The sequence below is a fragment of the Camelina sativa genome, chromosome 1 (assembly GCF_000633955.1).
Source record: "Camelina sativa cultivar DH55 chromosome 1, Cs, whole genome shotgun sequence".
Classification (NCBI taxonomy): domain Eukaryota; kingdom Viridiplantae; phylum Streptophyta; class Magnoliopsida; order Brassicales; family Brassicaceae; genus Camelina; species Camelina sativa.
This window is the reverse complement of record NC_025685.1, coordinates 21,778,304-21,798,573: the sequence shown is the minus strand read 5'-3', so window position 1 is coordinate 21,798,573 and position 20,270 is coordinate 21,778,304. Positions and strand designations below refer to the sequence as shown.

The 20,270-nt window shown below is 34.4% G+C and overlaps 1 protein-coding gene and 1 long non-coding RNA gene across 2 annotated transcripts; both read left to right on the top strand.

Moving 5' to 3' along the window:
* Positions 10,947-12,461, top strand: LOC104701018 (thioredoxin domain-containing protein 9 homolog). The gene is made up of 4 exons (XM_010416641.1): positions 10,947-11,042; positions 11,151-11,426; positions 11,864-12,022; positions 12,110-12,461. Exons 1-4 carry the CDS (start codon positions 11,022-11,024, stop codon positions 12,284-12,286), a joined length of 633 nt encoding a protein of 210 aa, XP_010414943.1. The 5' UTR covers positions 10,947-11,021; the 3' UTR covers positions 12,287-12,461.
* Positions 15,140-19,543, top strand: LOC104701014. The gene is made up of 2 exons (XR_753685.1): positions 15,140-15,401; positions 18,389-19,543. It is a non-coding gene; the product is annotated as an uncharacterized LOC104701014 (long non-coding RNA).

Here is a 20,270-nt window from a genome sequence, read left to right as displayed (position 1 = left end):
GATGGAGCTGGCAAGCTCCCATCTATGAAACACGTCTTAAGCTTTGCACGAAGTGCGTTTTCCCGCTCGGTGGCCCACTCTGAATAGTTTTCACCATTCAATTGTACCCCTGAGATCACTGATCCGGGATTATCCGAGGGATGAAGGTAGTAAGGTGAACTCACTAAGATCTCATTGGAGGATTTTGTTACGACTGCAACTTGTTTTTTGTCATCAGAAGCACTCATTTTTTTTTAGGTTAGAGAACCTACTCTGATACCATGTTAATTTTGGGTTTATCTTGGGCTTCTAACTAAAAACCAATTGGCAATTAGTAAATTGGCCCTAACCCTTTATATATTAATGATAGTTTTATCAAACTTCAGATGTGGGACTTGGATTGTATTCCAACAATCTCCCCTTCAAACCAAGGATCACATATAAGATCTTAACACGCCTCCTCGAGATGATAACTCCATCTCGAACTGATCCCACTTGGACAGATAATAAACCTCTTCTTGGGCCCTATTACTCGGGTTAACAAGAAGCATGTCCGTATCCATTTTTCTAGGTCCACCAGAATTTTTACCTTGGGTTTTGATACCATGTAAGATTAAGAAGGAGGAATGGTTTAAACTGACTTGTGTTATTCCATTACGTTATGTTCCCTTATATAGACATGGGTAGATATACATAAATCTAGACTAGAACTTATCTCTATGAGATTTACATCTATCTCATTAACAATATTTGTATCTATCTTAACAATGAAGAAGAAGATTGTTCAAATCATGGATCTCTTCTAAATTAAAAGCAAAAAAAAATGTCAGCTTTTTAATACACCTCGTTACTTGTCCAAATTTGTTCATTTTCAGTGTGCATTCTTAAGTTATTTGAAAATATTGATTAAGTGTTCTTATCAAAAAAATTGAATTCTTGAATAGTTGATAAAGATATGAATCTAAGATGGAAAATGGTGTGAAGAGGCGAGTGTGATTCTGGGAGATTGGGTGTGGGGATTTCTTTGTTCTACGATGAAGTAAGAGGTTATCTGGTTGGATTTGGGTCTCATTTATTTGGGGTCGATTTGGTTATTTATGTTTCTTGATTCGATTATCTGGTGTGGAAAAGGAAGGATGTGGTTTCCGATCTTTACAGATTCGATTTAGTTTGGTGGCAGAGATAAGCAGGGACTTTTGCTTTTCACAAGATCAGAGGATCCCTGGTTTGAATGGTCTGATTGGTTTTCCTTATCTGTGGCAATCTGTTCCAGGGATTTCTGCACAAGAGCAGGGCTTGATGGGTTCCATATCTGTTCTGTTAAGGAAAGAGGGTCTGTTTTCGGGATTCAGTGCTTCGAGGTTTGGTCATCAATTTCCTTCTTTGGGGATTGGTCAGGTGTATCTTCGAGATTCAATGTATCATATACAATTGATGAGAGGGTTTTGGTTTCAGTATAAAAGGGTTGTTGTATCCAACAATTTGTGGCATCACTCATTCAGCTTTCCTTCATTGGTTCTTTCTTTATCTCTGCTGTCTCAGTATACCGTGTGGTTGAGGGAGTGTTTTTGGGTCGGGATGTCTCAGGTTAGTCTCATCGGGAAAGGTTTGCTAGGTCAGAAGGAGGGTGAGGCACAACCAAGGCGTAGGATCAAGATATCATATTTTAATAATTCTGATCTTATTGCGGGGTACTCCAAGACGGTTGTTGGGCGAAGTTTCATTCCACAAATGCAGGACATGAAGTCCTTGTTGCTCATGTTGCCGCGCATTTGGCAGGTTGAGGGGAAGGTTGCAGGTGCTGATCTCAGTTCTGGCAAGTTTCAGTTCGACTTTGATGAGGAGTCGGATATTGTTGAAGTCTTGTCAAAAGAGCCGTTTCACTTTGATTCCTGGATGGTGTCTTTGGTCCGGTGGACACCGGTGGTGGATCCCACATATCCATCATCTTTGAAGTTTTGGATCCAAGTCTCTAATGTTCCCATTCAGTTTTGGGCAGAGCCTACATTTCGTGATATTGGCTCGGATCTGGGTGTGTTCGAAGATGTTGATATTGGTAGAGGTCGAGTCCAAGTTACGATAGATGGTTTAAAGCCTATTTGCTTTGAGTTGGATATTGAGTTCTTCAATGGGGAAGTCACGGTTGTTAAGCTTTTCTATGAGAGGCTTTATGGATGGTGTAAGAAATGCTTCAGCCTTTGCCATGATGAGGCAGTCTGTCCTCTATCTGGGGGTGGGTTTAACAGTGGTAACCTGGTTGGTTCTGAGGTGCAATCTGAGAAAGCTCAACTCATGAGCTACAAGGGAGCTGTATTGGTAGATGCTAGGCGAGGTGCTGGTTATGTTGGCTCTTCCAAGGGGTCTCACACTGGTGCTCAGTATGAAGGCTCTCGAACTAGGACAGACCATCCTTCAGGAGTCTCATCGAGACATAAGGGTCCTTCCAAGGATTCCTCCAGCATGGGAAACTCAAAGGATTACCGGGGTCGAGCTGGTCTTGCTCGGGGATACACAAGACTAGGCATGACCAAAATTAAACCGTAACCGTATTTTGGACCGTAATCGGACCGTTTTTAACCGTAACTGTATAAAACGGTTAAAAACTGTAACCGTAACCGTAAAATCATAGTGGTTACAGTTACAAAAATTATTAACCGTAACCGCTAATTAACCTTAACCGTATAAAAACCGTTGGTTAACCGCATAATTAAACCGTCAAATTATAACCGTAGACGTTGTATAAATATAATAAACTTTACAATTAACTACTCATGTATAATTAATATGTTATAGAAACATTACGTATAAGACATATTTATCGCTCAAATTTAAAAATATTAGTATTAAATATTTAAATTTTTTAGTAAATCTAATTATTTAAAACATTTTGGAAGAAAACCGTATTAATTTAATGTAGTTTTAGAAAATATGGCGTTTTCTTAATACAACAGTTTCTATTTTAAAAAAATAAATGAGATATATTTAGTTCATTTAAAAAAAAAACTAAAACAAAGAAACGAATGAAAATAAGTTTAATGTGTCCATACACTCCACTAGCTAGGACCACTACGGCACTACCCTTAAATAACAGCTATTTTCTGTTAATCAACTCATTCTTAGTTTATAAACTTAGTCTATGTAATGGTTTCTTACCAGAAGAAATTTTCTAATTTCTATAGTCTAAAATATCATTTTTTGGTGATTCTTTTGGACTTTCTACTATTGTTTGGAGTCATTAACAATGAAAAAATGACATTAATTATAATCATTGCACTACAAATATTTTATATTTCTAGAAAATTAACAAAACTCATTGTAATGACCAAATGTTGTTTTCATTGTGACAAGAAAAAAAACTTATATGTGTTTGACTATATGACTATTAATGTGATTATTAATATATATATATATATATAGTAAAAAAAATTTAAAAAATTACGGTTTCTAATTTATTAGAGATATATATTAATAATCACAATACTAATTTTAAATTTTAACCGTATCATAATAATTAGAAACCGTAACCGTATATAACCGTAACCGTTTAACCGCAACCGTATTTAACCGTACCATTTTAACTTTATATAAAATTTCTAACCGTCACCATATATAATATTTCTAACCGTAACCGTAATAACCATAACCTTGGTCATGCCTACACACGACAGCGGAATGGTACCTTTCTATCATCGGTCCCTGTTGAGGATAGGGTCCCAGTGGTGGAACAAAGGCAACAAAAACAGGTTAAAAAAACTCTATTTCAAGAGTCCACCGTGGAGGAGGCAAAGATAGCTAAGGTGGCTCAAGGTTCAGGTCTCTCTGAGGAAGGACAAATTCTGGAGGGCACGGAGGAGGATGTGAGCGGTGCAGTTCCACCTGTGGGGGAGGAGAGTTTTCTTGGGTCTCATTAGACAAACTCGGAGGTACCAGTGGCGGATGTTGGGAGAAATGGTTGCGGTCCCCGTACAGGTTGTCGCTCCTGATGTTATCATGGATCGTATTATGAACGAGCATGAAAGTTTGCCTAAACATCTTTTGGCTGCGGATACTAAAGGTGGTGGCAGTTTGGAAGTTGAGGCTGATAGCGGGGAGGCTTCGGAGGGAGGGACGGTAGGGGAGACGTTTGGAGAGGAAGTGGATATAGCGGTTGATGGTTCTTCCTTGGAGGAGGAGGCGGTGGATCAGACGATCAGTGAGGATAGTGGGGACTTGGGGTCAGCGGAACCACCCAGAAGACCCAGGAAGGGGTTCAGGGATATCACGTTGGGGCTAAGCCACCAAAGCCTCATATTGTTAGATGAATATTTTAAGCTGGAATTGTCAGGGTCTCGGAAATAAGGCGACGATTGGAAATCTCAGGGATTTATGGAATAAATATCGGCCAGATTTTTTATTTAAAATTGAAACAAAACAACCTTTTCTTTTTTTTGGAACAATTTGTAGGCCATTTTGGCTATAAAAATTTAAAAACAGTGGAACCTATTGGTTGTAGTGGAGGATTGGCTTTATTTTATAATAAAGATGATTTTAATATTTCTGTTTTATTGGCGACAAACAGGTTAATTGATATTGAAGCTATTCATAACGGACAGCTTTTTCATATGACTTTTGTATATGGTGACCCAGTTCCCAAGAACCATGAGCTGGTGTGGGAACGACTACTAAGGATCAGCTCCTCCAGGTCAACATTGTGGTTGATTGTTGGCGATTTCAATGAATTAACTGGAAACCATGAGAAACGAGGGGGTACGCTAAGACATGCCTCATCGTTTCAGACTTTTAATGGAATGATCCAGGATTGTGGTTTTTTGGGATTCCTGTTTCTTGGTGATTTTTTGTCTTGACGAGGTTGGAGGGACAAGAAACCGATTCGTTGCAGGATGGACATGGCTTTAGGCACTGAGGACTGGCATTATCGGTTTCCAGATACGGTCACAGAATATTTGCCTATGATTGCTTTAGATCATAAACCCCTAGTGGTCAGTATCGGTGCTAAATGACTGCGAGGGTGGCAGTGTTTTATTTTTGACCGTTGTTGAATTGGTCAGGAGGGTTTGATGGATGCTATCTCACAGGGGTGGGTTGGCGACAATGTAGAGGATTATCCTAATTTCATGGCCAAAATAGGAAACTGTCGACAAGCAATCTCTAAATGGCGTAAAACGCAGATTCCGTTTGGGAGGGATACGATAGAGGATCTTAAGAGGCAGCTGGAGGTGGCTCAGGGGGATGATAATATTGATCCGAGTGTCATTTCGGTTTTAAGTTCTCGCCTGCGGGATGCGTATCGAGATGAGGAGGTTTATTGGTTTATGAAAAGTAGGAATCGCTGATTGCGTGTGGGGGATAAAAATACAAAGTACTCTCATGCTCAAACAATGAAGCGGCTCGCTCGGAATAGAATCATTGGTCTTTATGATAGGAATAACAACTGGTCTATGAAGGATGACGATATTTGCAATACTGCAGTATCGTATTTTGAAGATCTGTTTACTTCGATTAATCCAGATTCATTTGAGGAAGCTTTGGGTGAGATTGATATGGTAATTACGGAGGAGGTGAATGCACTCTTAACAGCCCCAGCTACTGAGGCGGAGGTAAGACGGGTTCTTTTTATGATGCACCCGAATAAGGCACCGGGGCTGGATGGCATGACCGCTCTGTTTTTCCAGAAGGCATGGGGGATTATCAAGGCCGATTTGGTTTCTATGGTGAATCGGTTTTTTGAGGAGGGGGTTTTTGATAAGGGTTTAAATCGAACACATATTTGTCTTATCCCCAAGGTGACTAGAACAACTCGTATGGCGGAGTTGCGTCCTATTAGCCTATGTAATGTGGGGTATAAGATTATCTCTAAGATTTTGTGTCAACGGTTAAAAACGGTGTTACCAGGACTTATTTCGGAAACACAATCAGCTTTTGTTCTAGGACGTCTAATTTCTTATAACATTCTGATTGCGCAGGAGATGTTTCATGGCCTTAGAACAAATCTGTCATGTAAAGGAAAATTTATGGCTATAAAAACGGATATAAGCAAGGCGTATGATAGGGTCGAGTGGGGTTTTATTGAGGCTTTGCTCAGGAAGATGGGTTTTGCGGACAAATGGATATCTTGGATCTTGTTTTGCGTTCCTTTGGTTGAATATAAAGTTCTGCTGAATGGTTAACCTAATGGTTTGATAGTCCCAGAAAGAGGGTTGAGGCAGGGAGATCCGCTATCTCCCTATTTGTTTATTCTTTGTACGGAGGTGTTAATTGCGAATATTCATAAGGCTGAGCGGGATAAGCGGATAACAGGGATCAAGGTCGCGAATAAATGTCCGTCGATTACGCATTTGTTGTTTTCGGATGATAGTCTATTCTTTTGCATGGCAGATAAGGATCAGTGTGGTGTTATCTTGGACATCTTAAAGAGTTATGAGGCGGTGTCGGGACAACAAATAAATTTGACAAGTCTTCGGTGCAGTTTGGGCACAAAAACGATGAAGGGGTGAAGAGTGAGGTGCAACAGGTTCTTGGAATAACAAACCTGGGAGGGATGGGTTCTTACCTAGGGTTACCTGAGAGTTTAGCAGGGACAAAGACAAAAGTTTTCTCCTTTGGCTGGATAGACTTCAGAGTCGCACAAATGGTTGGACAGCAAAACAGCTTTCCCGAGGAGGGAAAGAAGTGATGATAAAGTCTGTCGCTACTGCGGTACCGACTTTTGTTATGTCGTGATTTTGGTTGCCAAAAACGGTCACGTTCAAACTCACGAGTGCAGTGGCAAAGTTTTGGTGGAGCTCAGGCCAATCGGGGGGGGGGGATACATTGGTTAGCCTGGGAGAAGTTATATGGTAGTAAACAATTGGGTGGATTGGGTTTTAGAAATGTTGATGATTTTAATTCAGCATTGTTGGCTAAACAATTGTGGCGCCTGATAGAGGCACTAGAGTCTCTTTTTGCTCGGGTTTTCAAGGCCAGGTATTACCGGAATTCGAATTCTATGAATTCGATACGAACATACTCTCCATCTTATGGGTGGCGGAGTATAGTTTCAGCTAGATCTTTGGTACACAAAGAGCTTATGATACGGGTTGGTTATGGAGAATCCATTTCTATATGGAATGATCCATGGATACCGGCTCAATCCCCAAGACCAACTTTATGCAAGGGACCTTTTAACGATCATTCTTTAAAAATTTCTCATTTAATCAATCGCCAGACAATTCTTGGCGTATGCATGTGCTCCATGAGCACTTTGTTCAGGACGATGTTACATTGATAATGGAATTACCACTGGGTAACTCTCAGTTGGAAGACTCACTTACGAAGACCGGGAAATATACTGTAAAATCAGGGTATGATATGGAACACTTAGCGAAACACCAGACTTCCCAGGTAATTCAGTATGGGCCTGATATTACTCCTCTTCTTACGGGGGTCTGGAGGGTGTCATGTCCTCCAAAAATTCGGCATTTTATGTGGCAGATTTTATCAGGGTGTCTTTCAGTCACCTCGAATTTGAGACGGCGAGGTATTGATTGTGATTCTGGCTGTGCAAGATGCAGGGACGATGAGGAAACAATCAACCATGCTATTTTCCGGTGTCCACCAGCACGTCAGGCTTGGGCTCTAGCTCAAGTGCCTACCGGATCGGTATCATTCCCCACAGATTCTATGTATGCCAATGTGGATCACTTTCTGGGTTCTTCAAATCCGGGTTCTCAGATAGCAGCTTTTCCTTGGATTATGTGGTATATATGGAAGGCGAGGAATGCTAGAGTTTTTGAGAATCAAATGGAAAAACCGGACGATATCGTTAGGGTAGCGTTAGGAGAGGCGTCTACGTGGTTACAAGCACAAACCAAGGTTGTGGGTGAGGATTCTTTCACCATTCTGAGTGCCTTTGGAGCGTCGGTGTCGGGGCGCATAGGACACCTTCCTGGTGTGTTTCCCGGGTATGTAGATGGTTCGTGGAAAGCAGGTGATGCATTTGCAGGTGCAGGGTGGACGTGTTCGTCCAGTTTGCATGCAGTGACAACGAGGGGTGCCGCCAATTTCCGAAGAAGTCTTTCCCCATTACATGCTGAAGTCGAAGTCTTTCTATGGGCGATGCAGTGTATGATTGGACATGATTATCGGGATGTGGCTTTTTATACAGATTGTTCAGACTTGGTGAGGATGGTGTCTTCTCCTCAAGACTGGTCGGCCTTCAAGACCTACCTCGAAGATATCAAGACAGACACGGAAGAGTTTTCATCCTTTTCCTTGTCTCTAATTTAAAGAACTGAAAATATAAGTGCAGATTCACTGGCACGCCAAACGCGTACGTATCTGTCTCATGCTTTGTTTGTAGATTCTTTTCCTTCCGATTGGCTCATATGAGTTGATCCTTTTGTTGACCAAAAAAAAACTGATTTAGAAAAACAAAATTATTTATTTTAGGTATTATAAGATGGAAAAAACCTTAAATGATTCCAAAAACAAACTAAATTAGGTTTTCACCCGCGGTACACCGTGAGACTAAATTATAAATTATTGCATTTTAAAGAATAATTTTTAAGATATTTAGTTTTCAAATTCTCAATTAATTAACTGTTCTCTAATTAATTAATAATTTTGTTTAAAATGTTTTTTCCTCTTCTTACGTTTTATACAATTTAGAACCTAATTACATTATATATAGAATATAAAATTTTAAAACACTTACTTTTGTTTTCTATAATTAAACAGAGGTATATGTCTATATGGTATGTTGGTGCATATTTATGTGTAAACAATTTTTATTTTATTTTTTGGAATATTAAGAAGTATGTGTAATATTTTGTAGTTCATATACTAAATAATTTATAATTTAACTTTCCAAACAATAACTATAAATCTATAGTATATGAAATAAACTAATAGTTTTAGTGTTAGTTATATAGTCCAAACCCGTCATGCTAGGTGGATCACGCAACATGTTTAAAGATTTTTAATCTTCAAAAACTCATCTAAAAGTTACTTTTTATCAAACCAAATTTTCAAATTTTTATCAAGTAAAGAAAAATACTTAGGTTCACGGGTTTACTTCTAGAGTAAACTTCTTCATTCACCTCCATATAAAATAAGGAAATAAAATCTGTATACATTTGCAATTATGTTTGTTACCTTTTAAAACACTTAGTTTCTATAAAAAAAATCGAATATAAGTAAAGTTAATTTGTTTATTAAATTAATTATTTAATGCTAATGGTATTCCTGTAAATAAGTGTCAACTTCATGATTTATTTTATAAATGTCTCCCAAAATGTATATATATACTGCTAAAAAGAGTAATTTAAGCTAGAAACTAAAGGAAAACTTAAGTGGTTGCTCCATTTGTGTCGAATGATATTATTAGACTAGGTAACAACCCACACTATGTGCGGGATAAATTGATTTAAAGAAAATTATTATAAATAAAATTATTATCCTAGAACTAATATTTGTTTGTGTCAAACATAATATGTAGCTAAAGTTTTTTATCAATTTATTCAAATCTGAATTTTTTTTTTAAAAATATATTTCACCCGTGAAATCTTTGAATGTATAAGAGGTTTTATGATAGAGAAAATATTGATAAAATGTTACTATTTATTGCAAAATGTCTTTTGTGTTTGTGTTGTTTAAAAATCAAATTCATATCTCTTATGTTTTATTTTGTAATCATAACAATTTTGCATGTTTCTTATGTCACCATAATAACATACACTAAATTACTCGGTAGTTTAATTCAAAAAAAATTATTATTTGTCAGTAACAATTGGATTCTAAACTAAATTTTATGAAGATAATCTAATTTATTGATTTAATATATTTTATTAGGCTATTTTAATATTTTGAGTTAGTCGATTTGTTAATATGACAGATTATTACCAAAAAACCATGAAAAATTAATGAAATTCCAAAATCAACTTATTTGTGTAAGAATACATTTTATCCGTGATATATGTGAACGTGGTAAAAACAACATTTATAAAATGTTACAATTTATGGCAATTTATATTTTTTGTGTGCTTTAAAAACCAAATTTATATCTATGGTTGATTGATTAACTATAACAATTTTGTATAATCTAATAATCACTCATTTTAAATATATTATAATTTTTTTTGAATACTAAGTTTATTTCTAATGATAAGGGTTATTGTCTCATTTCTTTTTAATAGCACATAGATTAATGTACAATTAGAACGTATATTTCTATTCGGTTATCAATATTTCCACTTTTAATAAAAAAATCACACTAAATACTGAGATTAATTAGTTTCCATACTTAGATATATATAAATAATCACATTTCATGAGATCCCCTAATTTGTTGTCATTTTTATATTTATTTATAAATATATATAAATCTATATTTATTGGGAATAAGTTTCTTTTAATGAGTTGGAAATAATTCAGGAGTACTATACTTCTTTTTATAATCAATTATAATAACAATTGAAAAATTGTTATTTAAATTATTATGGTAATAATACTAACATAAAAAATAACACTCATTAAACTAATAGACTGCAGATAGTACATGTTATTTTACAATTCATATGTTTTGATAGCAATACTAATAAAAAGAAATTTCAAATCTTACATGGATTTACGATAATCGAACGAACATAAGTTTTTTTTTTTTTTTTTTTGACAAATCTAACGAACTTAAGCTAGAGTATAAAAAACATTGGTTGTTGCTTCGGGTAAGAAGTCACGTGACCACGTCGGACCTCTCATAAACAAAACATGATCAAACGTATCGCAGCCCATTGAATACAACTCATTTTGATTTCATGCAGCAATTCGATTTTATGTATATTTTAAAAATCGCTATGAAACCGATTTGCTTGATTAAATGGGCCTCTTTAATAATTGATAGGCCCAAAATTCTTAAAACTATTAATGTCACGTGGGCTGTCACGTGATAATCATCTTGTTCATAAGATACTAATAAAGGTAAAAAAAAAAAACCTAATCTGCAAGATCTACAGAAAAAAATTTGAAATCCTCAGAGGAGCAAAAAAAACATAAAAAAATCAACAACCATGGCGAATCCAATTCAAGAGGTACCATTTAGAAAATGCAATTTTTTTGATTCTATCTTCTGCAATGGATATAAGTTATCTCGATTTTGATTTGTGTTTTTTTTTTTTTTTTTTTTAATTCCATGGTAGATTCTGGAGAAGCAAGTTCTAACGGTGGCGAAAGCCATGGAAGATAAGATAGACGACGAGATCGCGTCTTTAGAGAAGCTTGACGAAGACGATCTAGAGGTTCTGAGGGAGAGAAGGTTAAAGCAGATGAAGAAAATGGGCGAGAAAAAGAAACGTTGGATGAGTCTCGGACATGGCGAATACTCTGAGATCCATTCCGAGAAAGACTTCTTCACCGTCGTTAAAGCTAGCGAACGCGTCGAATGCCACTTCTACCGCGAGAATTGGCCCTGTAAAGTATGCGCATTCGTTTCCTCTCGTTACAATTGCGAATGTATGATCTTTGATTAGAGATGTTAGGAATTCAAAAATGGTGCTTCTTGTTCATTGCCTCTAGACCTGTTTTGGTAGATAAAGATTCAAGTTTGTGAATCATTCTGCATTGCTTGATTCTTCCTTGTGATCTTGGAGTTTGGATGTGATGTAGGGAAAAGATTTTGTCGATTTGCTCGTCTCTATGAAGATGATGATCTTTTGTTGTGTGTGGTTTGGATGATTAGTGTTTATAAATGGTGTATTGGTTTTAGCATAGCCACTAGACATGTTTTAACCATAAGATTCAAGTTTGTATCTACTTGCATTGCTTGTTTCTTCCCTGTGATCTCTGAGGTTAAAACTAATAAACTATTAATAAGCTGTATGATTGATGTTTATAGAGGGATATGTTTGTGTAGGTGATGGATAAGCATATGAGTATATTGGCAAAGCAACACATTGAGACGCGTTTCGTGAAGATACAAGCTGAGAAAAGTCCATTCTTGGCTGAGAGGCTCAAGATTGTTGTTCTTCCTACTCTTGCCTTGATTAAGAACACTAAAGTGGATGATTATGTGGTATTGATTATGATAATTGCTTAAACACGAATCTTTTGTTAGTCTCTTTGGGATATGATTTTAATGTATGATCATTGTTGTTGATAGGTTGGGTTCAATGAACTGGGAGGGAAAGATGATTTTAGCACAGAGGATTTGGAAGAGAGAATAGCCAGAGCGCAAGTGATATATTACGAGGGAGAGTCATCTCATAAACCAAAGTCTACTACACAAGTCAGAAGGAACGTAAGGCAGAGTGCTCATTCTGATTCTGACTCGGAATAAATCCCTGAAGTTTTCAAACACTCTTATCTTTCAGCATTTTCTTTGTGAGTCGTCTGTATGTGTGAAATCAGTTGTTGTGATGTGTAATACAAAGTAGGAGATGATGTCAAATGGATTTTGACCTTTTTTATCTTGGGCATTCGAAAGAACTTGTTGGATGAACTTTGCCATTCAAGTACCTGCCACCATCATCAACTCATAGGCAAAAGCTTAGAATCAGAACTAAATTGTCAGACCAAAGACAATCACAACGTCAATGTGTCCATATATGAACTTTGCCATTCAAGTATTGTTTATAGGGAACTAAAGTCCTGTGTGGATCTTAATTTGATATTAACTTGATATTTCAAATGAACGAGATGTTGTTATATACAAATGCCCCAAGTAGATAGTTTAGGCAAGAAATACAATACTCTTTTCAATGAAATTCTAACAAGGGAAACACTCACAAATGGAGACTATTTAGATATCTTGACAAATGCCAAGTGCGTTGGAAGGTACCTTTAGGGAGTTCGCACATTAATGTTAAGGTGAGAAGTGTGCCGGAGCTGCAGCCATAACTCATAAGATTATGCATCCAGCCACAAGATTATCCACGCTCTTCCAATTTTATGTACAAGCCAATTAGTTAATAATATAACAGCCTCCAAATTTTTTTTAGGTGATGTTCGTTTGCTAATCCAGATGCAGTATCTGGATGCAAATACATATTCTTGTTTGTTTAGTGATAATTAAGATCATAATCTGAATGTTGTATCTGATTGCATTTTCAAAACTCATTCAAAAAAATTAGAATATCTGGATGAGTATTTTTATAGAGTTTGGATAAGATGATCTCATTCAAAAGTGTTTAAAGTCGAAAATACCCTTAAAATCAGTTCCTCAAATTCTAATTTTGACAACCCTAATTTCAAAATCGATATGTGCGACACCATAGTCGAAGCTCGAAGCTCAACAAAGCTCAACAAAGCTCGCAGACAAATCGATTCTCCACCATAGAAGAAGCTCGCAGCTCCATCGATTCGCCACCATAGAAGAAGCTTGAAGCTTCATTTTGTTTCTCCAAGCTCACGACACTCGTAAGTCGATTCTTCAAGTTTTGTTGTTTGATGGTTTGCTTTTTGGTTTTAGTTTTGTGTTGCAGCAGAAGCAAACTCTGCTATGTTTTAGTATCGATCTTGATTTTTTTGCATCTGAATGTTTATGAAACGATGAGATAGCTCATGTTCTTCAGAAATTTGCTAGTTTAGTATCAAGCTTTAGACAATACACAGAGGGAGTTACTACTCTTTTGTTTACACAACAATCTAAGAGAACCATAATCTTAGGATTACAACTATTGTGTAAAGCTTGATAATTACAACTATCATTACAACTATCAACAATGCAACTTAATGTGAGTCATTTTTTTATTTTTTTGGTCGTCTGAGGGGTTAGAGATTTTGCACACACAAAATAACAAAATTTTAATGTGTTTATCAGTCAATACACGAAAACTAAGAACAGCCAAGAGATTATGTCACAGGCTGCGTAGTTTCTTCCTTGAATCAAGGTTTCATTGCATGTGATGAGCTGACATTGTTTAGAACTCTCAATATTTATATTTATATTTGTCTTAATCCATTGGAGAAATTTTCATATAAAAGGCCAATCAACTTAATTCACTGCATATATCTCATCTCCCGTGAAGATTTGTCATTTACAAAAAACAAGGAAAAAAAAACAAAATGAAAAAAAAAAAACAAAAAAACAAAAGAAAAAAGTCTCCAATTTCGTAAGATTATTTTTCTAGTGATCATTCCTCGAATGTAATTGCATTACAACTATCAACAATGTAGCTTAATAATTAGTATTACACACGGACACCCAAACATATGAAATAATATTTTGGACTTTTTCATGGATCATCATCATCAATCACACGAACAAAACAATGTCATTACGAAAAACTTTAATTTTGATATTATACCAAATCATAAACACTCTTTTGATGTGCGATCTCTCGATCATATTTCCCTTGGCTTTTTTTTTTTTAGCAACGTATATATATCCTACTTTAGTATGGTCCTTAATTATTCATTACTTTGTGAACTTGCAAGACTTGTCAACTTATAATAATGGTTTCCATACCAAAGGTCACTTTTCATCACTATTCAAATTTAGATCTCATCCCTCGTTTTAAACTTAATTAGATCTTGAGAAGGATGTAATCATATAAGATATATAGATCAAGTCACATGAGTTATCTTCTTTTTAGTCCCTCTTGTTCAAGTAGTTGCTACGAAGTGGTAACATGGCTTTGAGTTGGCAAAGATAAGATCATGATCAACATGAATTTAAACTTGACACTGAGATTGATATAGATTTTACCAGGTCGACAATCTTAGATTTTGCTTTGGGTTCAGAAAATTATATTTGTGAGAATAATACATTCTTTTTTTAATTGTAAGTTTGTAACTAACAATAGTTTGTCTTCATAATTATGTTTTCAGTCAATTCAACTCTTTTAAATGCATCATCTAATTCTAAACTGTACTCCTATCTTATATTGAGGGATTGAATAGTAACTTATGTTTGAATTTTATATTTTACCAAAAATGCATGGTTGAATAACGTCCCGACCTAAGCAATTATATAGCCGATATACAAGAACAATATAATACAATAAATTAAAATATAAATGACTGTGTGAGCCTCACCCTAGCCTCACGTCAAATTGTCATAATCTATGATTGGACATTACAGAGTGTAACAAAGTCATTATCATAATCGTATTCATCAATACTATAAAACTTGTATATTGTATTGTGCATGTACCATACGTAACCATTAATTAAAAAATGATCCTCCCTATATAGATACAAACACACAACACAAGAAACAAAACATTAACTTTCTAAGCTATGAAGAACCAACGCAGCTTCTCCATTGCTGCTCTTCTTCTCATTATCCTTTCTTCATCTGTCTCTCTGCTCAGCTTCAGACAAACTTTTAGTGGAACTCATGTCCTAACGTCGAAACTATTGTCCGCAACGCCGTCCGCCAAAAGTTCCAACAGACGTTTGTAACAGCTCCAGCCACTCTCCGCCTTTTCTTTCATGATTGCTTCGTCCGTGTAAGATTTTTTTTTTATGTACAAAAAATTCTTGATTGTGTCGTTTAAGTTTAAACGAATTGTTTGACCACAAAAAAAAATAAAAGTTTAAATGATATTTGGTAGAAACAAGCTATAGTTTCTAGCGAGATTTGCACAATAGCACAATAGCACATTTTATCTAAAACTTCTTTCATTTGACACACTTTTTGCTATTACAGCATTTTTTGCATCATATTTTCTACTATTCATTAATTTTATGATTATTATACCCTTACTAAAAGCAACAGAAAAATACAAATATTTTTGTCTCCTCTCTCATTCTTCTCTCTTCATTTCTTGTCTTTTCTCTTATCTTCCTTCTCTCTTTTTCATTACATATTTTTTTAATTATTTACTATATCCTAAACTTTAGATCATAAATTTAATTTCATAGCAATTTTAACAAATGTAGCCAAGTCTGAAGAATTTTTACTAGAAAACATGAAACTGAATAATTTTTGACACCTTCTGTTAGATTCTTTATAAATTTCCAAATTCATTGCTGTTTTTTAATTGATAAAGAAAGATTTGAGAATTATATCACTGGTTTTTGTGCTAGAAACACTTGGAAAAGCAGAAAGATTGAAACTCTCTAACCAAGTGTTAACTAGAATTGCCCACTTTTTTCTTTATCCTTTTCTTTCCTTGTTTATCTCTTTCTCTCTTTGTAATCATTTTATTTAATTATTATGACAAATATTTTCAATTTTTTTTTATGATTCATTATAATTTTATTTTTTCTACATTTTAAGATCCATTTTACTATATTTAAAAATAAATAATTGTATTACATATTATCCAATTATAGTTGTAAATTATTATGTGGATACTTATTTGTGGATACTTTTTTATGGATACTTATTTGTGAATACGTTTTTGTGAATAATTTTTTTGTGGATACTTTTTTGTGGATACATAAGAATGTCTAATTAACATAATAATGCATTGTTTCCAATAAGAATGTTTCTCTAATGGTGTCCATTATGTATTGTTTATGTGGACAACATTCTTTACAAAATTGGTGTCCATTAATTTGTATGGAGCGGATTGTATTTGTATCTTAAAAACTAGGTTTGTATAATGAAAATTTGATGCCATCATGTGGATGAGGTGCTATGGATACTGATTAGTTATACATTATCTATTTATATTTGAATATTTGTTCGCTATTATGTGGATGGTTAACATATCTAGATGAATACTTACTTTTGGATGATTAGAGAAAAATATATGAATACATAATTATCCAATTATAGTTGAATATTTTTTAATTGTTACGTGGAAGCTAAAAATGTCTTATTATGTTGAGACGTATTTGTGGATACTTATTCTAAAACCAAATCCACATGGATGATGAGTTATACACGTCCACTAAAAACTACTTGTGTTTTGGTGAAACAATCGTTGTTAACTATCAAACAATTTTAACCTCATCATATCTCCTAAAAAACTAAGCATGAGACCGTTCATTATATATTATCCTAAACCCTAAACCCTAAATCTTAAACCCTAAAGCCTAAACCCTAACACCTAAATCCTAAACTTTAGACCTTAACCTTAGATCATAAACCATAATCATAAATTTAATTTCATAGAAACTTTAACAAATGTAGTCAAATATGAAGATCTTTTACTATAAAACATGAAATTGACCTACCCCAACCTATAAACCCTGAACCTTAATTAGGCCAAAATTTTGACTTCTTGCATTACAATCTTTATAAATTTCCAAATTCATTGATGTTTGTTCGCTATTATTTGGATGGTTAACATGCATAGATGAATACTTATTTTGGATGACTAGAGAAAAAACATATGAATACCTAACTAGTTAAACAACTTGTGGTTTAGTAAAGTAGTCATGGTAAACTATCAAAGAATTTTAATCTTTCATGTCCATAAAATCAAGTCCATATGGACGCTAAATTATACACGTCCACTAAAAACTACTTGTGTTTTGGTGAATTAGTCATTGTTAACCTCATCATACCCCCTAAAAACCTAAGCATGAAACCGTTCATTATATCCTATACTAAACTCTAAACCCTAAATCTCTAATCCCTAAACCCTAAAACTCTAAACCATAAACCCTAAATCCTAAATTTTAGATCATAAACCATAATCATAAATTTAATTTCATAGTAATTGTAACAAATATAGTCAAATCTGAAGATTTTTTACTAGAAAACATAAAACTGATGATCAATAACATATGAAAAATATTTGATGGATGATATTATATATATTGAACATGAAACTAAATAAACATAAACATATAAGCATCTAGATTTGATTTTGTAGATGATAAATATATCAAAATACAAAATTTTTAAAAAATATAAATGTGACTAAGAAATATATATATTGTTATCCACTACTCAAGATTATTCAAACACATATATCAAAGAAAGGGAGTAAGATAAACAAATAAAATAAAAATTATTTGGAAATAGAGAGAGAGTTAGAGAGGGTGAGAAAGAAAGATAAAGGAAAGAAAATAGAGTAAAAAATAACAAAAATAAAAGAAAGATGTGTGTTGAGAAGTAATGTGTTTGGAGAGAGAGAGTTAGAGGGGTAAAAAAGTAAAAGACTATAAAAAAATGTGTGGTGGTCCAAAAGTGTGTTAGAATGCAATGTTTTTATAGAAAAATGTATTATAATGTAAATATTCCTAGTTTCTATGGATTTACTTGGTTCTATGATATTTAAATCCCACTCAAAAGCTCTTTGTTATTCAAAATGTATAGTTACACATCGAAATTATAATCTAACTTTTTAATGTTTTTAAAATATAAATATTTTAATCTATATGACTAATGTTTTATTATTGAAGATATTTGGATTTTTTTTTAATTTTCAAAATTTTCCAGTTACAAAACATCAACAAATTGTATCAAAAGAAAACTATCAATAATCCTTTATAAGACTCTTGTATCTATTATTTGACTATTTAACGTTATTTATAGGGATTCGACACGGTGGTGAAGGCGAAGCAGGCCGTTGATAGGGATCCTAACTGCCGTAACAAAGTATCATGTGCTGACATTTTGGCTCTCGCCACTCCTGACGTCGTCGTTCTGGTATAAATATATTTAAACTCTTATTGATCTTTTTCCTTTTTGACATCTTATTCAAAATTCTAGTAAAAGGAAATGTCACACGGAAAAAAAAGAAAAGATGTAGGCTAATTCTAGTATGCCTTTTTTTGTGACACAAAGTAACAATATTACTGTTTCGTTTACTTTGATTTTTTTTTTTTATGTAACAATCTATCGTGATCATAAAGATCAGAAATGTATATTACCTAACTTAGTGAAAATTATAGGATTACTTCTTTTGTAATTTATCCTAAACTATAAACAGTACGTACTGTTCATTAGGTGTATACACCATCGATTAGGTTATTATTATGTTTTTTTTTTTTTGACAATGGTTATTATTATGTTCTTGTGTGATTTTATTATATAATTGGGGTGTCATAGTTATTAAAAGATGGTGAGATTAAGAATAATACTACTGTATGTTGGCCAAACTATCCGGTGGAGCTAGGAAGGAGAGACGGAAGACTATCGACAGTGGGTAGCGTTCAACACAGTCTGCCTCAACCTGGTTTCAATTTAAACCAGCTTAACACTAGCTATGTTCGCTCGTCACGGTCTATCCCAAACTGATATGATCGCACTCTCAGGTATTTAAACCAAAGCAACCCATATTATACCGACTTTAGTTCATATATTGGATCCGACTTCTCCAAATACCTTTGACAATGCTTACTTCAAAAACCTCCAAAAAGGGATGGGTTTGTTCACGTCCGATCAAGTTTTGTTCTCTGATCAACGGTCTAGATCAACTGTCAATTCATTTGCTTCTAGTGAAGTAGCTTTTAGACAGGCTTGTGTTTCTGCTATAACGAAGTTGGGTCGGGTTGGAGTTAAATCCGGTAACGCTGGTGAGATAAGACATGATTGCTCACGTGTCAACTAGTGATTTGTTGTTTTTTATATTTTTCCGTTAAGAATTTTGCTTTTTTTTTTATTTAAAATATATGTATTCCGGTGGTTCATTGACGGAAAAAAAAAAGCTCGACCACCTTATTTAGATGTTGGAACCCCATTTCTTAATGTTTGAAAAAATATTGATAATTCCATAATTTACATACCACACTTAAAAGTTGTGTAATATTGATAAGGATATCCACAATTTACATACTATAACCCATAGTGTTTATATAGACAAATTGATCAAACTCAAACCATAACCCATAGTGTTTATATAGATAAATTGATCAAACTCAAACCATAACCCATAGTGTTTTAATAACCGGGTCGATAACTATCAGCCTTAACCTAGAGGGCTATATATACCATCAAAATATCAAATCCATTAGGTTAATTGGGATTGACTCATATAATTTTTTTAAATCCATCAGTTGTGACTCTTCTCTCCCTCCGCATTGTGCAAGGAAAAAAACAGCTTTCACTTGGATATTCAAGAAATTTAAAAATTGTTGTAATAATTGGAAAAAAAATATAGGCACATAAATAAGAGACATGTTGGCAATACGTTTTATTATATTAAGAGCTGCTTTGTTATTGCTTGAACCTTGCTGTTTATTAGGCACTTGTCATCTTAAAGAATCTTAAATAATTCCATCATGTTCCATTGTTTATATAGGTCCAACACCATGCTTCATAAAATTAGTTCTTTTTTTGTTCAAAAAAAAAAAAGATTTCGACGACTACCAACAGGGAGAAAACTACTTGGGGCAAACTCGGTGACCACACAAAGCAAATCTCAAACATATACACTTATAAAAGAAACAAGCTGGCATTTCAATAACATTTCATG

What these genes read in the sequence shown, in the direction of transcription:
- LOC104701018 (XM_010416641.1), top strand. Translation starts at nt 11,022, where the DNA reads ATGGCGAATCCAATTCAAGAG. An exon ending in TGGCGAATCCAATTCAAGAG is followed by an intron (nt 11,043 to 11,150) that starts GTACCATTTAGA and finishes ATTCCATGGTAG; the next exon opens with ATTCTGGAGAAGCAAGTTCT. An exon ending in GCGAGAATTGGCCCTGTAAA is followed by an intron (nt 11,427 to 11,863) that starts GTATGCGCATTC and finishes ATGTTTGTGTAG; the next exon opens with GTGATGGATAAGCATATGAG.